The sequence below is a fragment of the Vombatus ursinus genome, unplaced genomic scaffold (genome assembly GCF_900497805.2).
Source record: "Vombatus ursinus unplaced genomic scaffold, bare-nosed wombat genome assembly UNPS02014791.1, whole genome shotgun sequence".
NCBI lineage: Eukaryota > Metazoa > Chordata > Mammalia > Diprotodontia > Vombatidae > Vombatus > Vombatus ursinus.
Window position 1 is genome coordinate 50,138,206 of NW_020954569.1, and position 19,545 is coordinate 50,157,750.

The following is a 19,545-nucleotide window of genomic DNA, read 5'->3' on the forward strand; positions in this document are numbered from 1 at the left end:
AAACTGTTTGACGTGCATTTTGTGATATGTCTGTCACCCTGTCTAGGTTTAATTACACAGGTCTACCCTCTAATAGATGCACACACACACACACACACACACACACACACACACACACACACACACAAAGCCTTGGAAGAATAAATGATTCTTGGTGGTGGCTATGTTGTTCAGTTTTGGCACTGTTGAATTTAGGTTCACTTCTTCACAATCCCAGATTTTTGAATGCAAAAAATACATCTTGTTCTCTCCCTCATACTTACTGTTTCTACTTTTTTACTTCTTATAGAATGTATTTAGACTGCATTGTTTTCTTGAAGGTCACCACTGAGCATCAAATCTAATGGCCATCTCCTAGTACCCATCTTTACCTCTCTGAAGCTTTTCACACTGAGGTCAAGCCTCACCTTTTTAAAGCTCTTTCCCTTTTGTCTTCTGTGACACTGAACTTCTTCTATATTTCTTATATTTTTCCCCCTATATTTCTCTACCTGACTTCTTTTTCTCCTGTTGCCTCTCCTTAGGGTTTGTTCTGGGAATCTCTTCATTCTCTTACTGTTCTTTGTTGATCTCACTTCATGGATTCTACTATTATTTTTAATACATATACCTCCTGAATCTGCATATGCACCTTCTCTGCTGCGTGGCTATCCTTAAATTTCCCTTCATTCCCAAAATGTAGACAGAGGCACTTGTTTTCTGACTCTGTCCCTACTATTTACTACAAATCTTTAGAGTTGTAAGGGACCCTCGAGATTGTTTTGTCTCCAACTACTTTTGTTTTCAGAGGCAGCTTCCGGCTCAGTGGCTATAACACTGGATCTGGATTCAGGAAGACCTGAGTTCAAATCCATCACCAGATACTTCCTAGCTGTGTGACTCTGGGCAAGTCACTTAACCTCTGAAATGCCTGACAAAAGGTTGCACTGGATCCACTGGAAAAAGAAATGGCAAACCACCAGAGTATCTTTGTCAAGAAAACCAAATGGACAGTATTGGCATGTTATGGTCCATAGGGTCAGATACAACAATAACAACAACAATTTCTATTTTCTCTGTTCCCTAGGTAGCAACTGAGAATTTGTATTGGGAAAATGAAGGGGCTGTTTCTGGTCCCATTTTTTTCTTATCCATTAAAGAACAATCTCTACCTCTCTGATTTTCTTTTAAAATAACATCAAGGGATTACCAGTGAAGTCACAATTGTGTTTCTAATGGAAAGTTAAAATGGAATATATTCCTTCATTGTTAGTATGCCATGTAACACATTTTGGTTCTCTGGCAAGAAATCTTGGGGGCAAATTTCTTAGAAATGCTAAATGCTGACAGTAACTTGAGCTGACTGTTACCTGGCCAGGGACAGAACAATAATATAAACTCTGTTAATTAATTTTCTTCAAGCCAAATTTTGTCACATTCACAAATTTATTCCTCCCTATTTCCTCCCCCCCCCCCCCCCAATCAGGCATACAGCTAATTTACTTGCTGATCAGAGAGAGATTCAAACTTCCTCAAAGGAATAAAATGTTGGCATTGCTGAACAGTTATTTCCTATAGTATAGCTACAAACAACATTTTTGAAAAACAAGTGATGAGATTCCTTTACAGCTAGCGTAAATAGGATTTTTAAAATATGCAGTAGAAAATAATTAGCCTATTAGTGAATCCCCTTATATAATGCTGGCTTGAGAATATAAGCAATTAGGTTGACTAGTCAAGTGAAAGAAAAGATTTCTTTGGTGTCAGCTCAAATTTTCCCTTATAGCTATAGGTTAATTTGTTTGAGACTCAGTGAAAGAAGAGGATGTTAAAACAGTTAATTTTATATCCTGTAGTTTTATGGACCTAAGTGGTTAAAACACATCACATGTTAGTTATTTCTTTTTTAATTTTTCTAAAGTGACCTAGTCAAAAGTGATTTCTTTTGTCCCTTTCCACCTCTGTCAATCTCCCCCTTCCTTTGTTGTCTAATTTGCTAACTTTATAACTGACTCTTCTTGTCATTTTGGCTTTTCTTTTTTTCCCTAAAGTAGGGGCTTTTATTGTCTTTCCCATCTTTATGATTAGCCAGTGTGATACTTTTTTAGAGCCTCAAAATTCGGATACTTACTGTATGTAGAATGATAAAGCAGATGATATTTGGAGTTAATCTAATCCTGTAACTTTACAGATGAGGAAACTGAGGCTCAGAGAGTAATGATTTGCTCATCTACCCAGAAGGAGAGCCAGGAAGAGAACCCAGACCACCTTAGTTCCTAGAAGCCATTGACTCTAAGCATTATGACAATGGGCTACCTCTCTGAGTCTCAGGTTCTTCGTCTGAAAAATAGAGATAATAACAATACAACCATGTACCTCCCAGGATGTCATAAGGCACATGCATTGAAATGTGAACTGCTACTATTATTACTACCCATAATTGGTCTTCAAAGAGAAACTAAGGAACATTAAAGGTATCCTTCAGTTAAAACATAACTTCATTCCTTGCTCTGTTTTGGGGTGGAATGGGAATGGGGATGGTCTGGGCCTGTGATTTCATTAGTATAGGGAATTCCTAGTGTGGAAAGTCTCTCTACTTATAGAAATTATACAGAGCTTTCTGTAATTTGTAGTCTTTGAGAATAAATATTTGTTGACTAATGGTCTGGGATCCTTGAGATGCTAAAATGATTTGCCCATTGTTATCTTTTGTTAGAGGTAAGACTTAGCCCCAGGTTTTTCTTGCTCCAGGCTCAGCTCTCTATCCAAAGTACCAAGCTACCTCTCCATTTTCCTGATAATTTGCCTGTCATAACAATTCATATCTACATGTATTCAAAGTTTACAAACTTCTCTCCTTTCAACCATCCCATGAGCTATGAAGTGCACATATTATTATCCCCATATTTCAGATGAAGAAACTGAGGTTCAGAGAGACTGACTTGCACCTAGTCCAAAGCCAGTAAGTATAAGGGTTAGGACTCAGACCACTTGACATCCAAGCTAATTCCCTTTCCAGTCTACCATAGTACTTCTCTGTAGCGTATTTATTGTGGTTCTTGAAGGAAGATATTTATTTTTTGAAATTAAAGTTTGAAGGAGAGTGGCATTGTGGGGAAAGTGTGGAGGTCAGGGAGACTATAATAAATGATGACTGGCTCACAAACTGATTCCTTTCTACCTGTCCAGTCTTTTTACCCTTTACTCTCCTGTGATCTAGTGACCTAATGACTGTGGCCTTCTTATTCTTCCTAGAATGAGACATTCAGTCTCCAGACTCCATGCTTTTTCACTGGCTGGCCCCGTGCCTGGAACACTCTCACTCCCTTGTTGCCACTGCCTCCTAACTTCCTCCAAGACTCAGCTCAAATCCCACCTTCTACATATGGCATTCTCAGTCCCCACCCACTACTAGCGCTTTCCCTTTGAGGTTATTTCCAGATTGTACAATATTACACATAAGTATACACAAGTAGGAAAAATAGGTTGGAGCCATATTGTAATGGACTTAAAATGCCAGAGTTTATTTGAACAACCATTTCATTTATATAGAACCCCCACATCAACCCCATTGGAGCCTTCATGTTACACCCCACTGTCTCCGTGTCTGGCGGTTATCCCTCCCCTCTCCAAGTCCCTATGGAGTCTTTTACAGCATCTCCTCTGGATTCTTAATAGGGGAAGAAAATAGAAAACAAACTTTCTCCTTATAAAGGAAGCAAATAGCAGGAAGGAAAAAGAGAAGCATAAATGTGTATTGACAGATTTTAGTATATTAAACAAATATAGACTGAGATATTTTCATGAACACCAAGTTAGGAGACATGACCTAATCTGTGATCTTTCTCATTTCTTTTCTCTTCTGCAAGGCAAAAACACTTCAAAACTTTTTTTCTTCTATTTTTAATCCTTATTTCCTTAGTTCAAAGATTGATTTACCAAGCAATCAAGGCACTGAGTGTGGCAGCTGATTTAAAAAACAAAACCAAACTTAGTTCTCCCTTCTAAGTTTTAGGATGTTAAAAAACATCAGGTGTTATTTCTTATAAGGATTTTAGGGTTAAATAATTCAACCTCTTTCATGTCACAAAAATTGGTTTTCTATATTATCCCCAATTAATACTGTGGGATAAATAGTTTCAACCTACCAAGGCTATGTTGGTATAAAAGTACTGGATTAAGTATATATCTATAGAGAATATCATAGCAATTTAGACTGGCAAAAATCTTTAAGAATGCTGAAGTCATCTCCTATCTGCATCCAAGAATCTCTATGCACAATATATGAACTTAATGGGTAGAAGTATAATGAGGGAAAAAAAAAACCCTATGCTAAAATGTCAGCTGAGAATTCTGTTTTATGTAGAGAACAATTATATATTAAGCACATATAGTTCTTCTCTTGAATAGAAAAACTTAAATTCCTGAGCGGTGAGTCTTTCCCCATATTTTGATGGTCTCATGATCTCCTTGATGTGACAACCTCTTCTAAGGGTGCCGATAGCAACCCACCCGCAGCAAATCTGGCCAATTTCCTCCCATTGGTTCTTCATAGAAGATTTAACTAGTGTGGCAAAGGTCTTCTAACAGCTGTCCCCCTGTCCTCCTTTACTCTTCCTGCAGAACTGCCTTGCCTTTTCTGATTGCCAACCTCCTTGATGTCTTACTATGATAGAGGGAAGTAACTCTTGATAATACACTGCACACTGATTATACTCCACTTGTGTCCCTTTTCTAAGCTTTCCTTTCCATAATGATGATGATAATTATGGTAATCCATTTATCTAGCACTTTATAAAGTACTTTCTCACAAACCTCCCCAAGAACACCTATTTTAAAAATAGGTGTTTTATTTTCTTTGATTAAAAAAATTAACAAGCATTTATTTTCTCTTCCTCCAGGTCTACCTCCCCCACCCCACCCCCCATTCCTCATTGGAGAAAAAGAAAAAAAACACAAAATCCTTATAACAGATATGCATACTGAAGCAAAACACTTCACTTATAGGCCATGTTCAAAAATATGTGTCTCAGTCTTCAGCCTGAATACATCAACTATTTTGGTATTGAATCATGATTGGTCACTGTATTGATCAGAATCCTTGAGCCTTTCTAATATTGTTGTCCTTGTAATAAATAGTTCTTTTGGTTCTGATCTCTTCACTTAGCTGCCACAGTTCATATAATTCTTCTCATGTTTCTCTGAAACCTTTCATCATTTCTTATGATGGAATAATATTCTATTACATTCACATAGCATAATTTGTTTATTCATTCCCCAGTTGATGGGCATTCCTCAAGTTTCCAGGTTTGTTTCTTTCTTGCTACTACAAGAAGGACAGCTATAAATATTTTTGTATATATGAGTCCTTTTCCCCTTTTTTTAATCTTTTTGGAGTATAATAAACTTAGTAACCACCTTTTTCCAGAGGGTAAATATGATGTCTTAAGAAATAGATGTTAAAATTGTGGGAGTAGGAAATCAAATATGAAACTTATAAAGACTTTTTAAATTTTTGACTTCATGATCTTTTTCTCAGTTAAGTTTGTTGAGTTTGAATTAACCTTTCCATTTTGTTATCTGGTGTTCAGTCTTTTAAAAAAAAGGAGTTGTCTTCCTTTTAGAATGACACCGAACACAAAGCTGGCCAATCTGGTCTGTCCTTTTCTATGAATTATTTTTATTGTTATTCCATCCGTGGTGGAATATCCTTATTGTTCTTTTGTGAGAACGGAGACTAACACATGTCATCTGTTAAGAAGTTGATTAAAAAGACAAATCTAAGATTTCTAGCATGCTAAGAGATGGTGTCTCTCATGATTAAAATGAAACTTCATTGCCAGTAATTTGTACAAAGGGGGAAAATGCCATAATATAACCAATGCCAGATGGCAGAATTTCTTGTATAGGAATAGCTTTATAATACATGAAACAAAAAAATGACATTTTTAAAATAGCCTTTTAAAACATCATTTCTGACACGCTTTTTCATTGAGCCAAAATATGTGATATTCTTGTGCATGTTAGCAAATCCTTGAACACTGGAATTATAAAGAGTAAATCTAACTTTAGAGCTTAAGCGAAATCACTTTCATGAGAAGTTAATGAAGAAGGCTCCCTCAAAAAAAGAGTATCTAATTCAGTAGTAAATGCCAGTGCTCTTTCAAATGGGCACATTTAAAAGGATAAAGCAAATGAGTGGAAAGAATTTTATTTTGAAAAAATCAAGGCAGCTGAGAATGTTACCTGTTTTTTCAAAAACAAATAATACCACCTTATAATTTAAAAAGTGAATGGCAGTGCTTTTTTAAAAGAAAATGAAAGGGGGCAGCTAGGTGGCGCAGTGGATAGAGCATGGCCCTGAAGTCAGGAGGACTTGAGTTCAAATTCGGCCTCAGACCAAACACTTGACACTTACTAGCTGTGTGTCCCTGGGCAAATCACTTAACTCCAATTGCCTAAAACACAAACAAACAAACAAAAAAAATGGAAGGCATTTGCAGAAAGTTGAGTGTTGTTTTTCCTAAACATGATAAGCATTTGATAAATCTTTGTAAAGTTTAGCTGGGAAGGTGAGTAAAAGTCATGGATTAGATAGGTTTTCAAACCAACGAAGAAGTATTACTATGCTTGGCCCTCATTAACCAGAGCATTTAGTCATACTACCCTGCCTCCTTTCTTGAGGTAGATTCCGCATTCAGATTAAAGTAGATACTCTTGTATTATTTTTACTTTCAGCTGATAGAGGAGAAGTCCCTTTTGCTTGTATTTTTTCAGGGACTTGCATTTTGTTTACTGGCAGTTTTGTATGGGTTCTCATAAAAGTAAATGGGGACTCTAAGTAGTACCAATTAGAACCAGAGGTCCAGACTGAGCACACAAAGAATCAATGGGGACAGATTTGCTGAAATGTTCCCTTTTGATTTCTGCAAGGGGAATAAATGAATGATGTAAATATTTATGGCAAATAACCCTAATGGCTGTTCAGTTAGAGATGGTGATCATACCTCCTGCTGACATTCCCATAACTGTGACTTGATCTTAGCAGGAAAGTGAAAGGAATGAGGGCGCAGGGGAAAACAATTTAAAATAGAGTCATTAATTAATAAAGGATTGTGAGCCATCCCATAAATATGGCAGTTAGGTGATATAGTGTATAAAGGGCTGGTCTTAGAGTTGGGAATAAATGGGGATGATAATAATAATTCCAACCTTCCAGTTGAGAGGATTGAATGAGATAACACACAAAGCACTTTGTAAGTCTTAAAGCACTATATAATTGCTAATTATTATCATTATCATTAATAGTAGTAACAGTAGTACCTGTTTACCATATAAACCAAGTCAGAGAGAAATTCTGACTGAGTCCCAAAGCATATCACAGTCACCCCAGATTGGATGTATTTCCTGAAAGCACTTGCAGTGTAGCCTAGAAAAGAATGGAGGAAAGCTTGGCCTCTCATTGAGGGCCATCTGTTGAATACCCTGTCCCATATTTTCATATGATCGATTTCTTGCATGGATATTTCATTGGTAAAGCATTCTCCTTTAGTGGAGGTGGTGCTGGCAAAGACTTACTTGTCCTGAATTTAAGGTATGATGTGAGTGGTAGAAGTTAGGGGAGAGGTCATAAGCTTAGGGAGCTAAGGTGACCTATTATTGTTGGTAAATCTAACAGAGAGAGAGACAGCCAGCTACGTTGTCCTCTCTCAGTCCAGCTTCAGAGATTTAACAGTAGTTAAGGTATTTTCTAGATTCCCGTCAAAGGGTCATTTCTGGCTTATCCAAACCTTTCTGTTTCATTGATATTTGATGATGAATGAGCCCTATTCATCTGGAAAGGTCATGTCTTGTGAGCCTCTTTTATGCTTTGTTTTTAGGAATTTGTCATTCCCGCCATTGTTGAATCACTTACTCTTAATCAAGATCATAACTATTTAGGAAGCATGTACTGAATGTTCAAGACTTTTTTCTTTTGTCTCAGGGTTTATACAAAAGAACAGATGCGTGGTTTCTACCTTCAAGGAGCTTATAATCTAGTTGCAAAGTCAAGTTTTCTATCAACCCTCCATGCTATATTACAAAACAATATTAGCCACAAGGGAAAAAAATTACTTTTGCAGTATTGTTCTGAATCACTTGACCCTTTAAATGCTAAAGGAATCATAGATTAGAGGGATTAAGGTGGGGCTATAATTAGGTAAAACTCATAGGGAAGGAATTTTTAAGCTTAGTTATTGACAGTGTTGGATATGGACCTTGGATTTATTTGTGACTTTGATCTCTAACTCTCAGTTTTTTTCTTCATTTGTAAAATGAGGGGATGAAGGTATAGATGGCTTCTGATAGATTGGAAAGAGAAATAGGTTTTGAGTTAGGGGGCCTGGGTTAGAGTTCTACTAACTATGTGTCTCTGAATAAGTCACCCAGTACCTGGCTCATGGGGAAGTGAGGTGGTGCAGTGGACAGAGTACTGGGTCTAGAGTCAGGAAGACTCATTTTTTTGAGTTCAAATCTGGCCTCAGACATATACTAGCTGTATGGCTCTGGGCAAGTCACTTAACTTCAGTTTCCTCAACTATAAAATGGGGGTATTAATAGAACCTAACTCTCAGGGTTATTGTGAGCATTAAATGAAGTAATATTTGTAAAGCATTTAGCACAGTGCCTGGCACGTAGTAGGCACTTAATAAATGTTTATTGATTGATTAATTGGTTGAACAATTAAACTGACCAGATGTTGAGCTAGAAAACTAGTAAAGTCAAGCTCCTTCTAAAACCTTCACACCCCAAGGTCAGGATTGGTTCCAGGGAACAGGCCATGGCTAAACCAATAGATGGGGGCTCAGTTAGTACATGGAGCAGGGTTAGAGGATGCAGGCAGAAAACTTGAGTACACCAGTACACCCGCTGGGCTAATTCCTTCCTCTAGACCTTTTGTTCATGCTATTTCCCAACTGTCCCCACTATCCCTTTCCAAGCTTTCCTCCTCTCTTGAGGCACCCCTTGACTACAGCGAGTCACACTGACCTCTCCCATGTCCAGACCCCAGTTTACTTCCCCCTTCCACCCCTCCTCCTGCCATATCTGACATGAAGATTCTGGGTTCACCGATGTCTCCCTGCGCACTGGGGGTTTAGAGCTTGGCCTGTCTGATTGCCTCATCTGCTAGGGTCCTCTCCTCTTGACTTCCCAAATGCTGATATTGCTCAGTGGAATGACATTGGAACCCACATACATAGAGTCTCAGGGCTCAAAGAGATGGTGGAAGACCTCAGTCTCCACCAGCTACCCCAGCTTCACAAACTGAAATGCAAGCTGCCTTCTCCAGGGCCTTCCAAATTGCCATGTTTCCACTGGCCATTCAAAAGGATCCATAGTCTATATTTTCTTGATTTCTATTTCATTCATCCACTCAAAATCAACTCCAGGTCACACACATGCATATGCTGAATCTGCTACATTATCTCTCTGTCAGCCCTGCTTCTACTGATAACCCTCTGCGTTTTGTCGCAGAAAGACCGGGGAGCAAGATTACACCAAAAAGATCAAGAACGCGTATTCATGCTTTTATTGCCAGAGGGTCCGGAGCAGTAATTATCAAATGAGGACAGCTGAACAAACACAGTGTCTTCAGTCCACACAGCTGTCTGCCTGCCCCTGTGGTTCTCAAATCTAACACGATTGTACATATGGTTAATACCACACAACCTAACACTTAATTATATTCACATCCATGTCTGTTATCACATCCCATTTCAAGCACACATATACTAAACTTGAACATCCTTCATCCTGTGTTTGCTAGTTCCATTCTTATCTGGATAGCTAGCTTTCAGTCTTCGGTTTGGCTTCTGGTGATCCCATGAGATCCAGGCTGTTAATTGGGGACTTCGTCAGTTGTCTGACATGTTTGTTCCATGTTTTGCCTGTTGTCTTTTCACATGATTGCTTGTTGTTTAGTTGTTTTTCAATTGTGTCCAATTATCCGTGATCCCACTGGGGGTTTTCTTGGCAAAGATACTGGAGTGGTTTGCCATTTCCTTCTCCAGCTTATTTTGCAGATGAGGAAACTGAGGCAAACAGGGTTAAGTGACTTGCCCAGGGTCACACAGGTAGTAAACGTCTGAGGCCAGGTTTGAATTCAGGAAGAGGCCTCATCCTGCCTCCAGGCCTGGCACTCTGTGCACTATGGCGCCACCTAGCTGCCCTTTCCCATGAGAGGCTGCCCATAATCCATTCACTATTTCTGTCCCGCAGATTTCCTCTTTTGTTATTCCTCAGAAAGCTTTTGTTCATTGGACAATGAGCTTAACTCTTCACATTTTATTGAGATTCATCTCTAAACTGTTGAGCTTAAATTTTCTGTAGTTTTAATTATGTATTTTTATACTGTTCTGTAGTTGTGTAGTAGAAGTCTTATCTTCCCTGTTAGGTCCCAAGACCTTAGAAGGCAGGGATCATGTTTGTCTTATACTTCTCTTGTGTGCCTGATAGTATTTAGCATAGTAGTAGGGAGTAAAAACTTATGTTGATTAAATGCTTACTGTGCACATGAAGGAAGGAATCATCAAAACAGAGACTGAGAAATAGTGATCTAATGAAAATAATGAGTGAATTGAGAAGAGGTGCTGATTTGAGAAAAAAATGAAAATTTCCGATTTTGATTTAAGTGTTTGGAAATGGTGTATGTGTGTGTGTATGTGTGTGTGTGAGAGAGAGAGAGAGACAGACAGACAGAGAGATAGACAGATACAGACACAGAGACAGAGACACAGAAGAGAGAGAGACAGACAGACAGATACAGACACGGAGACAGAGACGCAGAGGCAGAGAGAGACAGAGACAGAGAGAGGAGAGAGAGAGAGAGAGAGACAGAGGTCAGGGTTAAAGATGCATATCAGGGAGTTATTAATGTAACTGGTAGTTGGTAGATGGTAGTTGAAAGCTTAAGACCAGAGTAACCACTAAATAACGTTTACCTCTTTATTCCATTCCCAATTATGAAACTCCCTTTACTCAATTTGAATTTCTATATGTTGTTAGAAGGCTAAATTATATGTCCTTTCTCAGTTCTAATTACTTTTTCAATAGAAATTCTCATGATGAACCCAAATCATCAGTGTGCCTTAATCATCCATTTGGGCAGTGAAATTGATGTTATTTGTTATTTTATTTAATTTCAGAAAAGCTGTACAACTCCAGTGGCCGAGAGTTAAGGCGGGCTCTTTTTTCCTTGAAGCAGATATTTCAGGTAAAAAAGATTTGACTTAATTAATTTTCTGTTGAAGAGTGCTAAATTGTATTATCTGTATTGCCTGAAGAACTTAATGCAGATAAATTTGTACTTCATTCTAGGGAAAATTAGGAAAAGTTGTCTGTAATTTACCAAAGAAATACCTATGTAAGACTCAGAATGTCAATATTGACTTTTGCCCTCTATTGTTGTAGAGGCAAAGTTTACCTTCCCTATTCTTCTGTGTTTAGAACAAATAATTATGGCAGAAGGTCAGGTTCACCTAAAAAGATCCAATCTCATAGCAGTATATGTCCTCACCCTTTATTTGGGGATCTAGTTTTTTCTGAGGATATTCAATAGATGATTTGGAAAGGCATGAAAAATTCTGGTAGAATGATGTACCACTCCACTGTTTAATCAGGTCCATTTACTGTTGACCACCATATTCTACTGCTCCAAAACTTTCAGTGGCTCCGTGTTGCTAAAAAGTCCAAATTCCTTAATTTGTCATTCAGGTCCATCTATAGTGTTGGCACCAACCCACATTTTCAGCTTTATTTCGTATTACCTTTCTATATATGTGCTCTATTCTCCAGCCAAAAAGTTCCTTGTAAAAATCCTATCTGTTCTTCAAGGCCCAACACAAATGCCATGTCCTTCAGATAGCCTTTCCACCACACTACCAATTGGATATATTTCCTCTTTTGAACTCCCATAGCCTTTTATTACTTTGCTATTAGAGCAAAGCTCCTTGAGAACAGGGACTATCTCACATTTCTGTTTATATCCTTAATGCTTAATAGAGTGCTTTGCACATAATAACCATTCAATAAATGCTCTTCTCCCCATTCATTCATTCATCCATTCATTTATATGTAAGGATCTCTTGTTATGTTTTGTGCTATAATTTTCCTTTAGTAATTATCTTATCCCCCATAGCTATTTTAATAAGTTAATTATGGGCAGGGACCCTATCTTTCTTACTGTTTCATCCCAGCAGTGCTCACCAGCACAATGCCCTTCTCATAACATTAATGAGCCTGTGATCTCAGCAATTTGGGTACTTCCTCTGATAGTGCAGATTGCAGCCTATTTACACTTTTTCAACCTATGTGATTTTTGCCCAGTTTGTTCTTATATATTTCTCATTCTGGAGGCCTCCTCTAAACCATGCTGTCATGTGGATACCAATGGATCATTGCGATTATTTATCAGTAGTTCTCTTTTACATTTGCTACTTGACCACACTACTTCCTTTTCAAGTCTGCTATGTCTTTGATAATATCTTTCATAGTCCTTCTCCTGCTCAAGTCTTCATTATTAATATGATGCAGCATACTCACGCCTATCATTGATCTCATCATCGTCCTTCAGATGATCTGTAATTTTAATTCTTTGGAGTTGAGCTATTCCACAGCTCAAAGCTGTGTGAGATGAATGGAAGAATATTGATGTTCAACATGGGCCTTTGTTTTAGGAAGCCTGGTGTCAATAAAAATCACTGTAATTTCTTCAAAGCAATTCAACCTGTTCTCTTCGTCCTAGTTAATTCTAGGCCCAGTTCATTGTCCAGACACAGACACTTGTACACAAGTGTTTCTGCTGGACTAGTTTTTAATGAACCTATTCAGTTGTTATTTTTCTCTGGATAATAAACTTTCTTTGTCCAGTTGATATTTTCTGCGTGGACAGTTAGACTAAACTCTTGAATGATTGTGAAGCTCCTTGGGGATTCTCTGTAATGATCTGGGGCTGAATACCCAACATATTGTTTTCATGTTACTTGTGATTTCATTGGTGTAGGGAATTCTGGATGAGGAAACTCCCTTCACCAATGCAGATTTATAACTGTTTTGCAACTTACAATCTTAGAAAGCTTACTGGGGCACTAAGAGGTTAAATACCTTACCAGAGTTTTAGAGAATTTAGAGACAGAGTTTTAGAGATTCGAACTCAAGTCTTCCTAACTCTGAGGCCAGCTTTCTATCCAATATGTCATGCTATTTCTATAATTATTAATTTGGTTTAAATATTTTATATTTCATTTGAAATCTTAAACAACTTTCATAACATTATTTCACCCTTCCAATATCCTTGAAAAATTCCTGATGGGCAAATATTGTCATCCCTACAGAAAAGTCAGGTTAACAGCTGATATTCATTGAGTAAAAGACAGACCTCCTGAAGTCAAGGTTTCTAATTTCTAAGCCAGGACCACCACAGATTCTAACCAAAATCACTTACTGACAGTGAGGCACTATAAAATACAGATTTACCAATGTAGTATAGATTCGCTTTTTCTTCTCACAGATATTCCTCTGCCAGTTGGTAAAAATTATGTACAGTATTAATCTTGATGATTAGCTGGAGATATTACATGAGAATACTAGTCATTACTTTTGCACAATGAAGCCATGTGTGATTTGACATTTTAGTTAAGGCAATAAACATTTGTTATATGCTTGGAAAAACTTTCTGACTAGACATGAGCTCATCTAAATGTTCATTTTTAACATATGGTGGTGGAAAGGGATATGGATAGAAAGAAAATTATTTTTTATTTCCTTTTTACTTATGGGTGTAAAGTAATTTTCCAAAAATTCATGATATCTTCCCATTTTCTCTTTCTCCCAAAGCCATGATTATCTCAAGCAACTGAATTAAGCACAGATGTCTTTCGTTACTTTTAGGGCATTGCACGTAACATTTTTTTCCCCACCTGAATAACATATTAGAACTTTCACTATGGTTTCTTGGTTCAAGAGGTGACGTCGTTAGTGCCTACCCAAATTTAGCCCTAGACCTTCATCCATGTAATTTCAAAAATATTATAGACTTCAAATAAAGGCTTGGTTCCATGTAGGGCCAGGAGAATTAGGGCAGTTATTTAAAATTATTTTTCCCTTTTGGAGATAAACCATAGTTACTGACTATTCCTTTAACACCAACCTTCCATTATCCCATTAGGAGTTCTAATCTTTACATCACTGAGGTTTTTATGTTTGCTTTGTTCTTATAATTTTGGCCAAATGCCTCAACTTTATCCTGGACATATTTAAATCCAACATGTGACCTTATACAGGAAATATACAGAAACATAAAGGGAGAATCCTAGACTGTAAATTTACAATGGAAGGGAACTTTGAAATTATCTAGTCCAACTTCCTAATTTTATTTATTGTTAATATCATGATTATCATCATTAAAATACTGGTTCTCCATCTTGCCCAGGCTAAAAGTTCAAGGCTACTCACAGACCTGATCCTTCTTCTGATAGATAAGGGAGCTTTAACCTACTTAATTTGCAACTTGGGGTGTTTCACCACTTTTTAGGCAATTTAGAATGGAAGGTCCACTATATTGATGGTAGACAGTGTAGCACCCCTTCTGCAAAGCCTACTGCAGCTCAGAATTACCATGTGGTGGAGTTTGAATGCAGGTGGAAACATACTATTTGCTCTCCTTTTCTTTTGTTTTATTTCTTCTTTCTTGGGGTTCCTCTCATTAGTTTTAATTCTTCTATACATTATGACTAATGTGAAAATATGCTTATTATGAATGTATAATTAGAGCTTATATCAGATTACACACTGTCTTGGGGAGGGGGAGGAGAAAGAGGGGAAGAAAATTTAAAACTCAAAATCTTATGGAAGTGAATATTGAAAACTAAAAATAGATAAATTATTTAAAATTTAAAAAAAAAGAATTCCCATATGGAAGAGACTCTTCCAGCCTCAGCCTCCCTGGTAGTTGAGATTGCAGGTGTGCACCACCTGTAATCCAGCTCTCCTGGAAAAAAAAAACCAAAACAAAGCAACCTGAGACCTCCCCTGCCCCAGTAGTGTCATTTCCAAGGGACCATAGATGGTAAGTGCAAAGCACATATTTGAAACTAGGCCCTCTGCTGCAAATATATAACTTTTATCAAATTGCTTGCCATCTCAATGAGGGTGGATTGGGAGGGAGGAAGGGAGAGAATTTGGAACCCAAAGCTTTAAAAACAAATGTTAAAAATTGTTTTTACATGCAACTGGAAAATAAGATATACAGGCACTGGGGTATAGAAATCTATCCTGCCCTACAGGAAAACAGAAGGGGAAGGGGATAAGAGAAGTGGGGGAGATAGAAGGGAGGGCAGATTGGGGGAAAGGGTATTCGGAATGCATGCCATCTTGGGGTGGGGGAGGGGCGAGATGGGGAGAAAATTTGGAACTCAAAATCTTGTGGAAATGAATATTGAAAACTAAAATAAATAAATAATAAAGGAAAAAAAGATTAGGATAAGATGGCAAAAAAGAATCTCCTCTCCAATACCTCTTAGAAGTGATTGCTCATCTTCTGCTGGAAAACTACTGGTGGTAGTGAATTCATGACCTCATAAGGCAGTCCATTCTCTTGGTAGGGAGCTTGAATCCTCAAGCATTTTTTCCTTCTGTAAAAGCAAAATCTGCCTTCCTGTAACAGCCACCTATTACTAGAGCTCTCCTTTAGAATGACACAGGGGGCAGCTAGGTGGCACAGTGCATAGAGCACCGGCCCCGGATTCAGGAGAACTTGAGTTCAAATCTGGCCTCAGACACATAACACTTACTAGCTGTGTGACCCTGGGCAAGTCACTTAACCCCATTGCCTAGTTAAAAAAAAATCACACAGAATAAATCTGTTCCTTTTTTCACATGATAGCCATTCATATATTTAAAGACAGTTATCATGTAGTACCTAGCACATAGTATCTGGCACATGGTAGGTTATACATATCATCCGCAATTCTTTTAACCATTCTTCATAACCATAGAAATCATGGTTTCTAGTTTCCTCGCTATTCTAGTTGCCCTCCTCTGTACATGCTTAAATGGGTTAATCAGCGTACCTCTTAAAATGTAATATCCAAACAGGTCCTTTTTCCTTTTTTGTATGTCTTTGGAATATAGGCCTAGCAGTGGTATTGCTGGATCAAACGGTATGCATAGTTTTATGGCCCTTTGGGCATAGTTCCAAATTGCTCTCCAGAATGGTTGGATCAGTTCACAACACTACCAACAGCACATTAGTGTCCCCATTTTCCCCATATCCCCTCCAACATCCAGCATTTTCCTTTTTGTCATATTAGTAGTAGCTCTTTTTGTGGTGGCTAAGAATTGGAAATCAAAGGGATGCCCATCAACTGAGGAATGGCTAACCAAGCCGTGGCATATGACTGTAATGGAATATTATTGTGCTGTAAGAAATGACAAGCAGGATGATTTCAGAAAACCAGGAAAGACTTACGTGTACTGATGCATGGTGAAGTGAATAGAACCAGGAGACCGCGGTAACAGCCATATTGTTCAATGAAGAATTGAGAATGACTTAGCTTTTCTCAGCAATACAATACAATATAATCCCAAAGGACTAATTATGAAGTATACTATCTGCGGAACTTATATTGATTGAATACAGACTGAAGCATGCTATTTTTCACTTTCTTTCTTTCATTTTTTTATTTTATTAGAGTCCTCTTATACAAAATGACTAATATGGAAATGTTTTACATAATTGCACATGTATAACCTATATTTGACTGCTTACCATCTCAGAAAGGGTGAGGGGAGGGAGAGAGGGATAGAATTTAGGACTCAAAACTTTAAATAAAAAAGTTTTTAAAAATGTGGTGCCCAGAATTGATAATGACACTTCATATATAGTCAAACTAGGCAACAGAATATGGTGACAATTCTTGTTTCTGACAGTATTCTCTCCCTTTGCCTTCCTCCCTCCATCCCCTCCCCCCCTTCTCCTTCCCCCTTCCCATCACCCCTTCTCATATATGCATATTGAGGTTACAGACAATATTGTGGAAATTAGAACAAAATTTGCCTGATTTTACTTTTCCGAAAAATATTTTCCCCAATTCCGCAGTTCATCTATATCATCTCATAAGTTCTTATTCTAGCTTGGTATAACATTTATCTGGGCCAGCACATGACCTCATTCAGAGCTACTAAATGATCTTTTATTATCTCTTCACCTATTTGGGTCTCCAGCTCCCTCTTAGTTAATGTATGAACTACTCATCATAGGCTGAAGATAATTTCATTTGATAGAGACTATGGAAGCAAAATTAGAATTACATTGTATTTCTTCCTTTCTGTTGTCTGTTAAGATGATCAAATCCACCCTAAATGTCACCTTCCAAAGCTCATTTTGTTGTCCTTATACCACTATTTAGAAGCTTAAGATAATTTTTGCTTTTAGCTTTCCTGCTAATATTCTTAGAGCTTTATGCTACTCTTTAAAAAAAAATAGACCTTAGTTATGTGTCCCTCCATCCAGCTTCTGTATATGACCTTTGAAAATCTGAGCGTATCAAGGAATTCATTTCACAACCACATTGTTCTTGATAAATGCTTCTCTTTTTTCTTCTTCTTTGGGATTATTAACTTATGATTCCATTGTCAAGACTTTCAATTTTTCAAAAGCTCATTCCTATTGAGATGTCTTCTTTATTCATCTTAGGGCCATCATATCACAGAATCTCAGACTTGGAACAAATCTGCAATATAATATCCTTCAACCTCATACCCAATGCAAGAATGCATGAATGTACTCTAAGATGTCTCCAATAAATTTATCTCTTGTTCAAATGGAATGGAGGCAGTCACTAAACATGACTAAATAGCAGAATTATTGGGTCTGGATAACATGAAAGATAATAAATATCTGAGTCTGTAAAGTGGGACAAAACTCTGGCTTTGCTCTCCTTGTCTCTATCCCTCAACTTTTAAAGTGACCAAGCTTATCGTTTCTCCACATTTTTGTTGGTAAATATTGAAATGGATTGTGGAAAGAGACCTCCTTCTTTGGAGAGCTATAAAAATGGAATAAATGATCAAGTATTGCTATGATTTGTTTCCAGTCCATAGTTCCTGCTTAGAGATACACACACACACACACACACACACACAACTACACAAGATGTAAAGTATTTCCATACACACCTTCCATTTCCCAACCTGGGACTATTCCCACAAAGCACCCCCCAGGTTATATGTATGTAGCACCATGGAGGCAACTCTCTGTAGCAGGTGAAGAATGGAGAAGCAGGGAAGAGAATCTTTGGGTTAAGAAAAGTAGCAGATGGAAGCTGCTCACCTCGTTTACGGTAAGAGTAGATGAAAGGTCAGGCAGCTGTTTGATGCATTGGTTATTCATTCCTTGTTCTTGAAGAGGACCGATGACATTACAAGTTTGAAGGTGGCACAGTGGATAGAGTGCCAGGCCTGGAATCTGGAGAACCTGAGTTCAAATCTGGCTCCAGACTCTAGCTATGTGACCCTGGGCAAGTCACTTAACCCTATTTGCCTCAATTTCTTCATCTATAAAATAAGCAGGAGAAGGAAATGGCAAACCCTCCAGTATCTTTACCAAGAAAACCCCAATGAGGTCACAAAGAGTAGGGCACCACTGAAACAGCTAAACAACGAAGATGAGATGAGGGGCTGAGTTGAAAGCCTAATATTTAAGATTATAGAAGCTATCTCACCTCCCTACTTGTGAACTCCTATAACTCTCATTGTCTGTTTTATTTATTGAGCAATTAATCAAGATATCCTTTGTGATATCACTTTTGTTGAAAAGTTGAAATGTTATTAGATGTATATTGTTGTCTTAGTTTTTACTCTTTCATATTTGTCCCCCCACCTAAATGGTAAACTACTTAAATACCAGGATTATGTATTATTTTTCTTCAAATATGCTCTGGTATCTGGCATAGGAAGTCAGAGTTCAATAAATACTTATAGACATATTTGTTTGATTGATAGACATAAATTCAGAAAACAGTATTTCTAGGTAGTTCTCATTCCACCAAGGAGATTTCTACTGCAAGAACAGATTTATTATAAAGTTAATACCTGTATGTTCAGATCAGATTGGTTTTAAACATAAAAATAACAAAGGTTCAGCCATATAGGTTCTCAATGGATTAGTTATGCAGTTGACACCAATTTTAATTAACATCAAGGGACTTATAAATTAAGCTTTATTTTCAAACAATTCATTATAATGAATACATTGCTCATGATCACTGTAATGTGTAGTGTGCAGAATCTGCAGAGGAGGCAGAGCTCATACAGGCTTTCTGTAGTGAATTAGCAAATTAGAGGAAGATACTTTGAAGTATTTGAAACCTGTAGAGAAGGGCAAGCTCTTGGATCTTTTTCTTTGGCGGTGGTAGTGGTAGTGTGTGTGTGTGTGTGTGTGTGTTTTATGGGTCACTGGGGACTTTAGGCAGTTTTTTATTTGGGGATCGGTTGGTTTATTTATTTGTAGAGTGATATGACAATGAA

General features: G+C 37.6%; 1 protein-coding gene across 1 annotated transcript in view; it reads left to right on the forward strand.

Annotated features, from left to right (window-relative positions):
* FHOD3 (formin homology 2 domain containing 3) overlaps positions 1-19,545 on the forward strand; it is a 687,613-nt gene that overhangs the window by 331,257 nt on the left and 336,811 nt on the right. The window contains exon 4 of the mRNA XM_027869130.1: positions 11,166-11,233. Within this exon, the coding sequence (XP_027724931.1) occupies positions 11,166-11,233 (68 nt within the window). The remainder of the gene's footprint in view (positions 1-11,165; positions 11,234-19,545) is intronic.